This window comes from Typopeltis vanoorti, chromosome 11 (genome assembly GCF_054136105.1).
Source record: "Typopeltis vanoorti isolate ZY-2024b chromosome 11, IOZ_Tvanoo_1.0, whole genome shotgun sequence".
Classification (NCBI taxonomy): domain Eukaryota; kingdom Metazoa; phylum Arthropoda; class Arachnida; order Uropygi; family Thelyphonidae; genus Typopeltis; species Typopeltis vanoorti.
This window is the reverse complement of record NC_143559.1, coordinates 27,578,703-27,590,803: the sequence shown is the minus strand read 5'-3', so window position 1 is coordinate 27,590,803 and position 12,101 is coordinate 27,578,703. Positions and strand designations below refer to the sequence as shown.

General features: G+C 37.3%; 1 protein-coding gene across 8 annotated transcripts in view; it reads right to left on the bottom strand.

Annotated features, from left to right (window-relative positions):
• The window catches only part of LOC150101398 (protein phosphatase 1 regulatory subunit 36), a 237,822-nt gene that overhangs the window by 138,748 nt on the left and 86,973 nt on the right, over positions 1 to 12,101 (bottom strand). For 7 of the 8 annotated variants that reach the window (XM_090400614.1, XM_090400617.1, XM_090400620.1 and 4 more), the window contains one exon: positions 9,921 to 10,061. The exons of the other annotated variant lie outside the window; for it this stretch is intronic. In XM_090400614.1, the coding sequence (XP_090256740.1) occupies positions 9,921 to 10,061 (141 nt within the window). The remainder of the gene's footprint in view (positions 1 to 9,920; positions 10,062 to 12,101) is intronic. 8 annotated transcript variants of the gene reach the window in all.

Below are 12,101 nucleotides of genomic sequence, written 5' to 3'. Positions count from 1 at the left end.
AGGTAGGTCTAGGGGAAGTGGCTGGTCTTTAGTGGAGCAGATAATGGATGCCAATTTTCTGTATGGTCTGTAACAGGAGGTCAAGTCATGTATTTTTAAGATTTTGGTAATTTTTTCCGAGGTGCCTTGGATGTAGGGAATGGTGATGAATTTAGAGTAATCCTTGTTGTGAAGGGGGGGGGGGTTGTGGTTTGTTGGTTTCAACATTTTTTGGATTTTATCGGGGGGGGGGGGGTTAGCCATTGACTAAGAAAGTGTTGAGGATGTGATTTAGTTCAGCTTTTAGGGTCTTGTCATTTGAACTGATTAGCCCTGTTTTATAGTGTTTTCACCACTCCATATTATTGTGAGAGGGGGGTGGTGGGATTGTTGGTGAATGTACCTGCCTGTATGGGTGGGTTTTCTATAAACTGAGAAAACCAAGGTTCCATCAGGCTGGCAGGTGACTAGTGTGTCTAGGAAAGGGAGGCTGTTGTTTTCCCTCTTTTTCCTGAGTGAACTTGACTCTGGGGTGTTGGTTGTTTAAGTGTGTTAAGAAGGAGAGGAGTGTTTCAGAGCCATGTGGCCAAATAGCGAACACATCATCAACATAGCGAAACCATATGGTTGGTTTTTGTGGGGCAGAAGCTAAGGCTTTTTTCTTCAAAGGTCTCCATAAAGAAATTGGCCAAAGGTGGGGAGAGTGGTGAACCCATGGCTGTCTCCTCTATTTGTTTGTAGAATTTTCCCTGCCAAACGAAATAGCCTGAGTTCATTGTGAACTGAAATAGGGCTGAGATATCGGCAGAGAATTTAGCTTGAATTAGCTCTAAAGTTTCCTTGAGTGGGACATTTGTGAATAAGGAGGAGACGTCAAAGCTGACCATTATGTCAGTATGTTGGAGTGTAAGGTTTTCTATGCTGGCTTTGAAGTGGGCTGAGTTTTTTTATGTGTGATGGTGTGTTGCCAGTATAGTATGTGAGTGCTTTGGCCAAATGTTTAGCTAATTTGTATGTGGAGGAATCAATGCCATCCACTATAGCACATTTTCTTTATGCATATTTGGGAGTCCATACATAAATACGGGGAGAGCATAGAGTTAAACGGTTTTACTCTGTTAATAACTTCTACAGGCCAAGAAGTGACCTTCTTAAGGAGCCTGTGAAGTTTTCTGATTTGTGAGTTGGTGGGATTGTATTCGATAGGGAGGTAAGTAGCCCGATCTAATAGAAGAGCTTTAAGCTTACCTGTGTAGTCCGTTTGGTTAAGTACTACAGTTGCATTTCCCTTATCTGCTTTGGTGATAACTATTTCTTTATTATTCCTCATTTCCTGCAGAGCTTTATACTTCTTATTGGATACGTTGGTTCTTGGTGGTCTTGCTTTGGAGAGGATACAAGCTACACCCAGTCTTACACTGTTGGCGATTTGATTTGGAAGGTGAAGGATTCCATGTTCGATCTGGATCATAATATCCTCACTAGGTATTTTTTTGGGAGCAATGGCGAAGTTATGGCCACGTGAAAGCACGATGAGTGCTTCAGGCTTCAAGGTGACTGAAGAAAGATTGATTGGCAGGAAGTTTTGGACTGAAGGTATGGTTCTTTTTTAATTTTTCAAATTTTTTGATAAGTCGAACTCCGTATTTTCTCAAATTCTTTGTCTGCTGCGGTACACGAGACATCATGTAAAATAGACCAAAGCTCATGATTTAAAGTGCACAAGAGCTCTCCTTCAAGTGCATGGATAGCTTTGTTAATGGCAGCTAAGAGAAACCACGTTGCGGCAATTTTTTCCCGAAGCAAAGCGTGGTTATAGATACGGAGAGCTTTTTGTGAAACAAAATGGTGCTTAAAGTTTACACAATTTGGGATTACCTGATTATTACAGCAGCATTTTAGGAACGTCAGACGATTAAGTTGTCTAGATAACTTCAACTTCATTTTACCGTATTGGCAGGCCTTCCGTGCGATGGAATCTCCATGGATGATGGTAATTCTCGTAGTCGAGCTTATACGTTCTTTATGCATTATTAAATCATTTAAGGAATTGACAACGTATATAAGAATATAAATTAAATTACACTTTAATAAATATTTCCGATATTTCGGCAACGTCACGTTGCCATCTTCAAAAGGAACTTGCAAAAAAAAGGCACGTGCATGTAGGCACTACAACACAGTAACTGAGAATAAAGAGATGAAGTTATTGTTCTCCTAAAAGTCCTGATGTTGCCCCCTAGAGGGCTATGCAGGTGTTCTTGGCCATTGGGCTGAAGGTCTGCTGATGTAAGCCTCCCAAATTTGAGGCAGTCTCATGCAACCAAATTTGTTGAGGTTTCCATGAATAGTCTTTCGAATTTGAACTTGCTACAGTGTATTACTATAGATTTCTTCCACCGTATTCTGTGGTGTGTATCTAGAGCATGGTCTGCAAGACCCAAGTGGCTGTACTTGTGAAACTGGATGTAGGTCCTTGTGTTCCGAAATTCTGATATTCGCTGTCCTGCCTATTTGGCCAAAGTAAGACAGTTTACAGCTGCAAGGGACCTGGTATACACCAGGTAAGTCTAGGGGAAGTGGTTGGTCTTTAGTGGAGTGGATAAGGTATGCCAATTCACTATTTGGCCACATGGCTCTGATACACTCCTGTCCTTCTTAACAAACTTAAACAACCAACACCCCAGAATCAAGTTCACTCTGGAAAAAGAGGAAAACAACAGCCTCCCTTTCCTAGACACACTAGTCTCCTGCCAGTCTGATGGAACCTTGTTTTTCTCAGTTTATAGAAAACTCACCCATACAGGCAGGTACATTCACCAACAATTCCCCCCCCCTCACAACAATATGGAGTGGTGAAAACACTATACAACAAGGTTAAACTAATCAATTCAAACGACAAGGCCCTAAACGCTGAACTAAATCACATCCTCAATTCTTTCTCAGCCAATGGCTAACCCCCCCCCCACCATAAAATCCAAAAAATATTGACACCAACGAACCACAACTCCCTACCCACATTCACAACAAAGATTACTCTCTAAATCCATCACCACTCCCACATCCGAGGCACCTCGGAAAAAATTACCAAAATCTTAAAAATACATGACTTGACCTCCTGTTACAGACCATACAGAAAATTGGCATCCCCTTATCATAATAAATGTATAAAGGCCACAGAGAATGGGGAAATAAGAGTGTTTCATATAGATTGATTACAAGGATATGGGATACAGGATCATGGCTCAGACTGAAAGAAGTTGGTTTTCATACCACTACATAAGAAAGGTGATATGAAGACATTCAAGAACTATAGAACTATTAGTTTAATATCTCATGCAAGCAAAATTTTTATTGAAGATCACGCTAAATAGGATTGAGGCCAAAGTTGAGGCAGAGATGCCCGAGGAACAAGCAGGTTTTAGGAACGGTAAGGGCACCAGAGATCAAATCCTTTGCCTTAGACAGATTATAGAAAAATATAAAGAATTTAGACTCACTCTGGTAATGTGGTTCTTAGACTACTCTAAAGCTTTTGACTGTGTTGAGCATGTCAAACTGTGGGAAGTAATGAAAACAATGGGTTTTCCTCAACACACTATCAGGTTGATAGCTACCTTGTACATGGAACAAGAAGCCACGGTAAGAACAGGTGTTGGATTGACTGACTGGCTTCAAGTTGGAAAAGGAGTTATGCAAGGATGTTTGCTTTCTCCTCACTTGTTTAGTATATATGCAGAGGACATTGGTTGAGCTCAGAACAGGAATTAGGATAGGAGGTAGATTGATCAGTAATCTGAGATATTCTGATGATAACAGTACTCCTTTGTGATGACATGGAAGAACTAGAACTAATTCTTGACAAAGTTAATAAGATCAGTAATAACAGAGGACTTCAACTCAACCCTAGCAAGACAAAATTATGGTTCTAAAGGAAATACCAACAGAGAAGCTCTTGAGAAACAAGTGTACCTTAATGGAGAAAGAATTGAGGAAGTCAGCAAGTTTGAGTACCTGGGATCCATTATTAATATGAAGAATTGCTATTCAGAAGATGTCAGAAGAATGTTAGGAATCGCTAAAACAACAGTCAGAGACCTGTCTAAAATCTGGAAGGATGGATCTATCTCCATGGGAACAAGTTGAGGATTTTGGATGCAGTTATTTTTCCAACAGCGACTTATGGATGTGAGACTTGGAACTGAAAGAAGTCAGATAAGAAATGAATATCTACTTTTGAGATGTGGTGTTATAGAAGGCTGTTAAGGCTCCTTCAGGATATTGACAGAAGTTAAAATATTTTAGACACATAAAAAGGATGAAAGGGGGACTTCTCAGAACAGTAATAGAAGGTAAAGTTCCTGGAAAAAGAGGAAGGGATAGACCATCAATGAGATGGATGAATGATGTGTGTGAAGTGACTGATCTTCAGAGAGTTGAGACTGCCAGAAAAGCAAAAAACAAGACTACATGGTGAAGTCTGGTGTGGTGCATCACCAAGCATTGGAGTAACTGTACAGTATCTTTAGATGCCCAGTGAACATACAGAATAGAATCAATCAATCAAATTCTCTGTAACTCAGTTGATACAACTGAGCTCCTTGGTTAGAAAGACAAAGATAGAGGGTTTTTTCCTCCTGGAAACTCCTTTTCTCCTTGGGTTTTTTGTCCCTGAAGGCAGACAAACAGGCCCTGTGAACATACAGATCTACAGGCATAGATGGGTAGCATGCCAGCTGCATTAATTCAGCATGAGCCATAATCAGGAAACTCTATCCATCAGTGGCATTGCATGCCCATTTCAGTTGGGCGTACGCTGTCGTGTAGGTTAATGCAACCCGTGCTACAAAATTCATGTCGATTTGACCGTATGATTGCACTTTTATCGATGTATGAAATTTTAAGAGTGCATCAGCACTCATCTTAATTGGTCCAATGCAATTAACTGTAGGATAATTTTGAATACTTTAATTTATCAATTAATTATAACCAAATCTGTGTAGAGTGGGGGGGGGCAATGTGTTTCTTTTAAGATATCTTAGAAAACAATAATGAAAGAGGAGGATGAGGCTTACCTCCTTTGACTACAATCATACAATCTGCGAAAGCTCTAGTAGAAAATGGAACATTCAGTAGATCATCAACACCATTTCCCATTATTGTAAATATGGACAAAATATTATAAATTATTTATAGAAAACTAAATATTAAAAACTTGTCTATATCTGTGTCCTAAACATGTCAGTTCAAACTTCATGCACGCAAAACAGATGAAACTCAGAAAACAACAAAAAAAAAACTCATGACAATGTTCAACTGGATTAGTTGACACAATAACTAATCACACCCACTAATTTCTAGGTGCTATTGTCTCAGAACACATCCTGTCTCGCCTTCTGGGTGGTTTAAAGCCACAGGAATGCTAAGAATTTGACCTGCTGTACCATCTGTACGTCTGCTCAAAGGTGTCCATATTTGTGACCACAACTAGGCTATTAACGAATGTGATGCAATGTTTACGCGTCGAAAAGTGTCCTCTTCACGAAGCATTATTATATCGTGTTTAATGTTAGAATCACACGAAGCCAGGAAACAATTAGGGAGTCTTTAACAGGAATAAATGCAAAAATATAATATCAGTGATATTGCTATTCTGTGGGTATGCTCCACACACCTAGCACATCCTGAATATATGCCCTGCTATTCATCCTAAAGGGGATGGATGGATTGAAAAAGAAGAATCAATCAATAGGATGAAAATGCCCCATTGTAATTGGAATGAAAACAGAAACAGCTCAAAAAAATTTTACAATGATTTCCAATGCCAAATTCTGAGTCAAATCTACCATGTAATAACTTGCATTTGGCTGAAGAGATAAAATGAATTTTAGTCATTTTTGTGAAATTTATTATTATCATGATAATAATAATAATAATAGTCACCAAATAGGGGAACTTTTCTAAGCCTTTTTTTTTCATCTGTTCCCAAGTTAGTCAATCTCTGGCGATTTTTTTCTACTGGAAACTCAGGTTTTTGTCCCGTAAACTCAAGAAAGTTGACCCTAGAATTCGCACTATTTACTTTCTGATTTATATGCTATCTGATTTACCAATTTACTTTGGTAAATCAGATAGCAAAACGTAGTGTTAGGTTAAGGACCACGAAATAGTGGCATTTGTCAGCTGCCTATCTTCACTGGATGCCAGGTATAATTAATGATTGTCTTGGGCAGCTCTGATTGGGTACTAGTGGTGCAATCTCCAAAAGTTAGATAGGTCCAAATGACCTCGCCTAATCCCTATAGGGGAATAATAATAATAATTATTATTATTATTATTAAGTGCATTTCATGAAGAATGTACGGACTGAAGATTGCAGCTGTCAGGAATGTAGAGAAAACTCTGATAAGATGAAGAATATATTGGGCTGTTGTGAAACAACTTTCTCAAGAAGCATGTGAAAGAAGCAATTTGAGGCTAAAGAGTGTTAGATATGGCAACATACTTGTATAGTTAGAAGTTTCAGATAAAGATGTGATTGTTTTTTCATCAGGTGTCAGTGATCATGCTGTACTGACCTAGGAAGTAGCTAAACATAGGGATGTTCCAACTAGGTCATTTTACATGCTCAACTACAAAGCTAGAAAGTATGACAAACTCAGGAGAATACTATGTTTGGGCCCATGGTGATCCCATCAAACAATTTATTATTATTATCATCATTACACAGTTTTATAATTATTTATTACTATTATTATATTTCATAAGTTTCTATTATGCCCCCTCTTTTCTGCTTATCAACTAAAGTTTGTACCCACATACTTTCAACCTATCCTTCCACAGACATCACTAGCTTGGTAACTCATCTCTAAATCTTCTCTACCACTGCATGATCCCAAAAGAAAACAAAGTGACCAAATCTGTGCACAGTAGTCAAGATGTGGCCAAATCATAGCCTTATAAAGAGGAATAATAACTGCCTTGTCTTTATTTGTGTGTTTTTCAACATCCAAGTAATTCTTTCAGCTATTTTACCAACTTTTGTAATATGCCCTCTGAACTTCAACTTTCTGTCCACCATTATCCTCATGTTCCCTAGCTTCATCAGTTTCTTGCAATCCGGTACCATCAGTGCAACACACAATATGCAACCTTTTCAAACCAAAGTGCATTACCTGCATTTTGCAACATTAAATTAACAATCACTATCCTTTGCCCACAATGCCAATTTATTTAAATAATCATGCAGGATATCCACATCACCTTTATCAACTATTGCACCCCCCAAGTTTTGAATCATTAACTGCAAACAACTGAATATCCCCCTATAAATTTTTTCTCATATCATTGATATACAAATTAAATAGTGGCCCTAGTATAGAAACCTGAGGCAGTCCACTAGTCACCCTCATTCTCCTAGATTCTCCTCCATATACTAGTGTCTAGTATCTCCAGTGTCTGTCTGTCAGTCACACATCCCATCCATGCTACTAACTTCATGTCCATTCCCATTTGCTCCAACTTTTGTAATAGTTTTCCACGTGGTATTCTGTCAAAGGCAAGTTGTATCATGGCGTAGCCATTTCCTTTATCCAATTCTGCTTCACTTTATTATAAAATATGAATAATTTACTAAGACAGGACCTTTTACTACCTTTTATAAAGTCATGCTGCCCACTATATAGTATCATATTCCTATCCATCTACTGTTAGATTTTACTTTTAATCAACTTTTCCAATACTTTAACAACCACTCCTGATATATTAACTGGTCTGTAGTTAGCTACTTCTGTCTTGGAGCCACCTTTATATAAAGGAACTACCTTACCATTTTTTCACTCCCTTGCAACCTTGCTAGAGCTGAGACTTAGATTGAACAACTTCATCAGAGGCAATACTAATTTTCTTGCACATTCACATAGTGCATGCGCTGACATGCCATCCAAGTCCTACTGCTGTATTTGCCATTATATTTTTCAATATGCTGAACACCTCCTGTTCATCTATCTCAATTTTGACATCTCTGTCACATCAGCAACTGAAAAATCTTCACCCAGATGATCATTTTACACCTGTGTAAAATGATCACTCAGCAACTCAACTATTTCTTTTGCCTTTGTCACTTTCCTAACATCAGCATTGATTAAAGTCATCCTACCATAGTCATCTTCCTCTCACTTGCTACATAATAAAAAACTCTTTTGCCTTTTTGGGTTTTGGAAACTCTTTTGGATTTAGTTTGGTCTGCTCAGCTAATTTTCTATCATGATCTGATTTTGCCTTTCTTACCATACTAGTAATATTTCTTGCTGGCACTTTGTACTGCTCATGAGTATGCTGATTGCTTTTTTTTTTTTTAATATTCTGTCCACAGTGTTTTCTGGTTTTTTTTTTTTTTTTGCAGCCGTTGCTTTATATCTCTACTCATCCACTTAATCTCCACTTGGTTTATCCTCCTAATCTTGGTTATGAAGTCAGATGATACTGCTCTCTCAAACAATCTCTAACCATTTCCCATGCACTACTGACATTCCTTCCTTGTAGCTTCTCAAGCCATGGCACTGCTCCAAGATGCCTCTTAAGTCTGTCATACTTAAGAGGCATCATCGTTGAACTACCAGCATTATAGTTCAACATAAACTATTTCTCGACAGAAAATTCTGCATGTTTAGCAACTTCCTAGAATAAGACTGCATGGTGATTCTCCTTGAATGGAGGCAGAGCATCTACCTTGGATATGAATATATCTTCTGATGCTATTACAGATCCAGCACTCTCAAACCCATGGTCCCTTCAATAGCATGTTGTTTCAGATAATTATCCTGTATGGAAGATCTTGTAGCTTGGAATGTTTGAACATTATGAGGTTTCCAAAATGAAAAAGAGAAAAATGGGGTGTGATATCATTGGCAAAACAGTGGACAGGATTTGGAGAAGCAAAAACAGATAGAGATAACAGGCTAATATGGCAAGAATCCAGCTGAATAAAGTTCTATGAAGGAGGAGGAGAAGGAAGAAGAAGAAGGAGAGAGAGAAGGACATTAGTAAAAAAAAAAAAAAAAAAACAAGCTAGTAGTATATAATATAGTGGTCAAACCGGTATTAATATGTAAATTGAACAAATGAGTTAGAAATAAAACAGTTGGTCAAAGACTGGCAATCTCAAATTATTGTTATCATTATATAACACCAATATCATTATATCCTCCCCATGGAGTCAAGACTTATTGCAGGAGAGAAATCAATATCATACAACTCATCATCTACTTGACCCACCATGCTATACCATCTACTGCACACTAATACACTGCATTATCTGCCATCCACTAGTAGTATTTTTGTCTGTTAATTACAAGTGTTTACTGGTCCATTTGCAGGAAGAAAAAGCTAAAGGAAAATTCCTTCAGCTTTTTCTTTTGCAACCCCTATGTGAAGTATTTTACATTTGAAGGCTAACACCTTCAAATGTAAAAGTCCGTATAAAGATCTTTCTTGTTGTGATGAGAATCAAACTCAGGCCTTTCCAAATTTTCCAAATGAATGGTGCACTACAGAAAAAACAAAGGAGTCAATAGATGGTATCAATAGCTGAACCATATTAGCTAGCCCAAAGTTTAAAGCTAAATCTAAGGCTAATCTAAGATGTTAAGTCATTTAAACAAATGAGTGATGCAAGATTAACAAAACAAGTATTTGAAGCAAAAATGGCAGAAATGTCAATGTGAAAGGAAGTAAATGGTTGAAAACAAATCATGAAATACTGGAATGTCATGGTATTTAGTGCACTCCATGAAAGTATAAAAAATAATATGACATATTTGCTAACTGTCAACATGAACATTTCAGAATTCCATATACAGCTTAAAACATAATAAATGTACATTTTTCTTACTATGCACTTCCTCTATTATAGACTGGCTATGATATTTAAGTTTACTTACTTTCCACATTTTAAGTGGTGAAAACTGGAAGAATGAACACCAAGAAGCAATTTACAATATTGCTCTCCTGCCATCTGTTGACTAACAGCTAAACATTTCTGCAATTCAGCCAATGTATATTCTTCTGAGAAAGCTGAAGTACTATATAAATAAGTGATAAAAATTCCATGTATTAAAATTTAATTGCAAAGAAACAAACAAAAAACCTTCAAAGATTTAAAGCAGTGTCTTAACTTAATCTTGATAAAAAAAAAAATTAAAAAAATAAAAAAATCATCATCATCATCATCATGAAATTCCTGACATGTACCCTCAAGGAGTATACAGGATACGATAGTACTACATGAAAAATTTACATCATTACTAACTTTCTATCTACAATTTTCCTCCAAATCAGCCTTACATGTCAATACTCCTACATTATCAGACCTTATATTTCTATCGTCTAAGGCACTTTGTACCGCATCAATCCACCTATATCTTGGTCTTCCTCTGGGTCGTTTTCCTGCCAACCTGGCAGAGAACACTTGTTTTGCTAATCTTTTCTTGCCCATTCTGTTTAAGGGGTGTTTAAGGGTCAAAGCTTTATAATTGAGAGGAGACCTCCACATAGCCTTTCAAGTAATGCAGAGAACCGACCAGGGCTTCTGACCTAATGTCCAATCCTCACCTTCTCGTGGTGCACGCTGTTAGGTATCTACCTAGATACTGAACAAACGAGGATGGGCTGGCAATTTGGAATTCAGCCAATCAAATTGTATTCTTATTGGCTTAAACCAATATACAATATATATATATATATATACATATATATTGTATATTGGTTTAAGCCAATAAGAATAAGCATTCCAACGAAACTAGTTGTGTTTTAATTAAAGTTTTATCTTACCTTATCTCGGTGTTCCTATTCAGTAAAATTATGATTTAAAAAAAAAAATATATATATATATATATATATATATATATATATATATATATATGGGGTGCTTACGAGTCAAAGCTGTATAACAGTGGAGACCTCCACATAGCCTTCAAAGGAATGCAGAGAACCGACCAGGGCTTCTGACCTATGTCCAATTCTCACCTTCTCATGGTGCACCCTGTTGGGTATCTACCTGGATACTGAACGAACGAGGATGGGCCGGCAATTTGGGATTTAGCCGACCAAATTGTATTCTTATTGGCTTAAAACAATATACAAAATGATGGTACAACATGACAAAATTTCATGCCGGCTGTGGCGTTGCCCGGTTAAACAAGGCCCCTGTTGTTTTTGCCAGGGAACCAGGGCAAACAGCGAAAAGTCAGCTACTGGAACAAATCTGAAAATAAACCCCAACATCATCACCAGAGTTAAAGATCGGTACTATCAACATAAGAAGCCTGAATGGCAAAGAAATGGAGCTGGCTGAGGAATTAGACAAGTACCAGATTGACATAATACGGGTGATTGAAACAAAAAAACAAAAAAAAGTGAGATCTTTCTGAGCAATAAATACAAAATGTTATATTCAGGCAATGATAATCAAGGAAAAGAAGGAGTAGCCATAGTATTCAACACCAAATACAAGGCTAATCTTCTTGAATGGCAGGCAATCTCAGGGATATGGGCAAATATCTGAATGGGGAATTGGATAATGAGACTTATTTGTGCCTATGGTCCCAAAGAAGGTTCTACTAAGGTAGAAGTGGGGGAATTTTTTGAGGCTTTAAAGAAAACAACTGACACAATGAAAAAGGAAAAGTTGGTCCTTGTTAGGGATTCTGAATACCAGAGTAGGAAATAATTGTCAGACATACAAAAATATTTTGGAAAAATTTGGAGAAAAGAGCAAAGCTAATAATAATGGCAAATACCTGTTGGATTTCTGTTCACGACATGGACTGGTTATTACTAACACCATGTTCCAACATAAAAATGTGCACAAATTCACATGGAGAGAAGAGGCAAGAAATAAGAAAAATCTCATTGACTATGTTATTGTTGATAGTGATGTTTTCTCCCTGGTGCAGGACACCAGAGTGTACAGAGGATTTGAAATCGAAAGTGATCACTATTTAGTCTTTAGCAGGATAAAACTGAATTTCATATTGAAAAGAATAACATGTAAGAAAGTTTTAAAGTGAATAAAAGTTGAGCAGCTCTCAGATATGAACTGTAGACTAAAATACATAAAGATT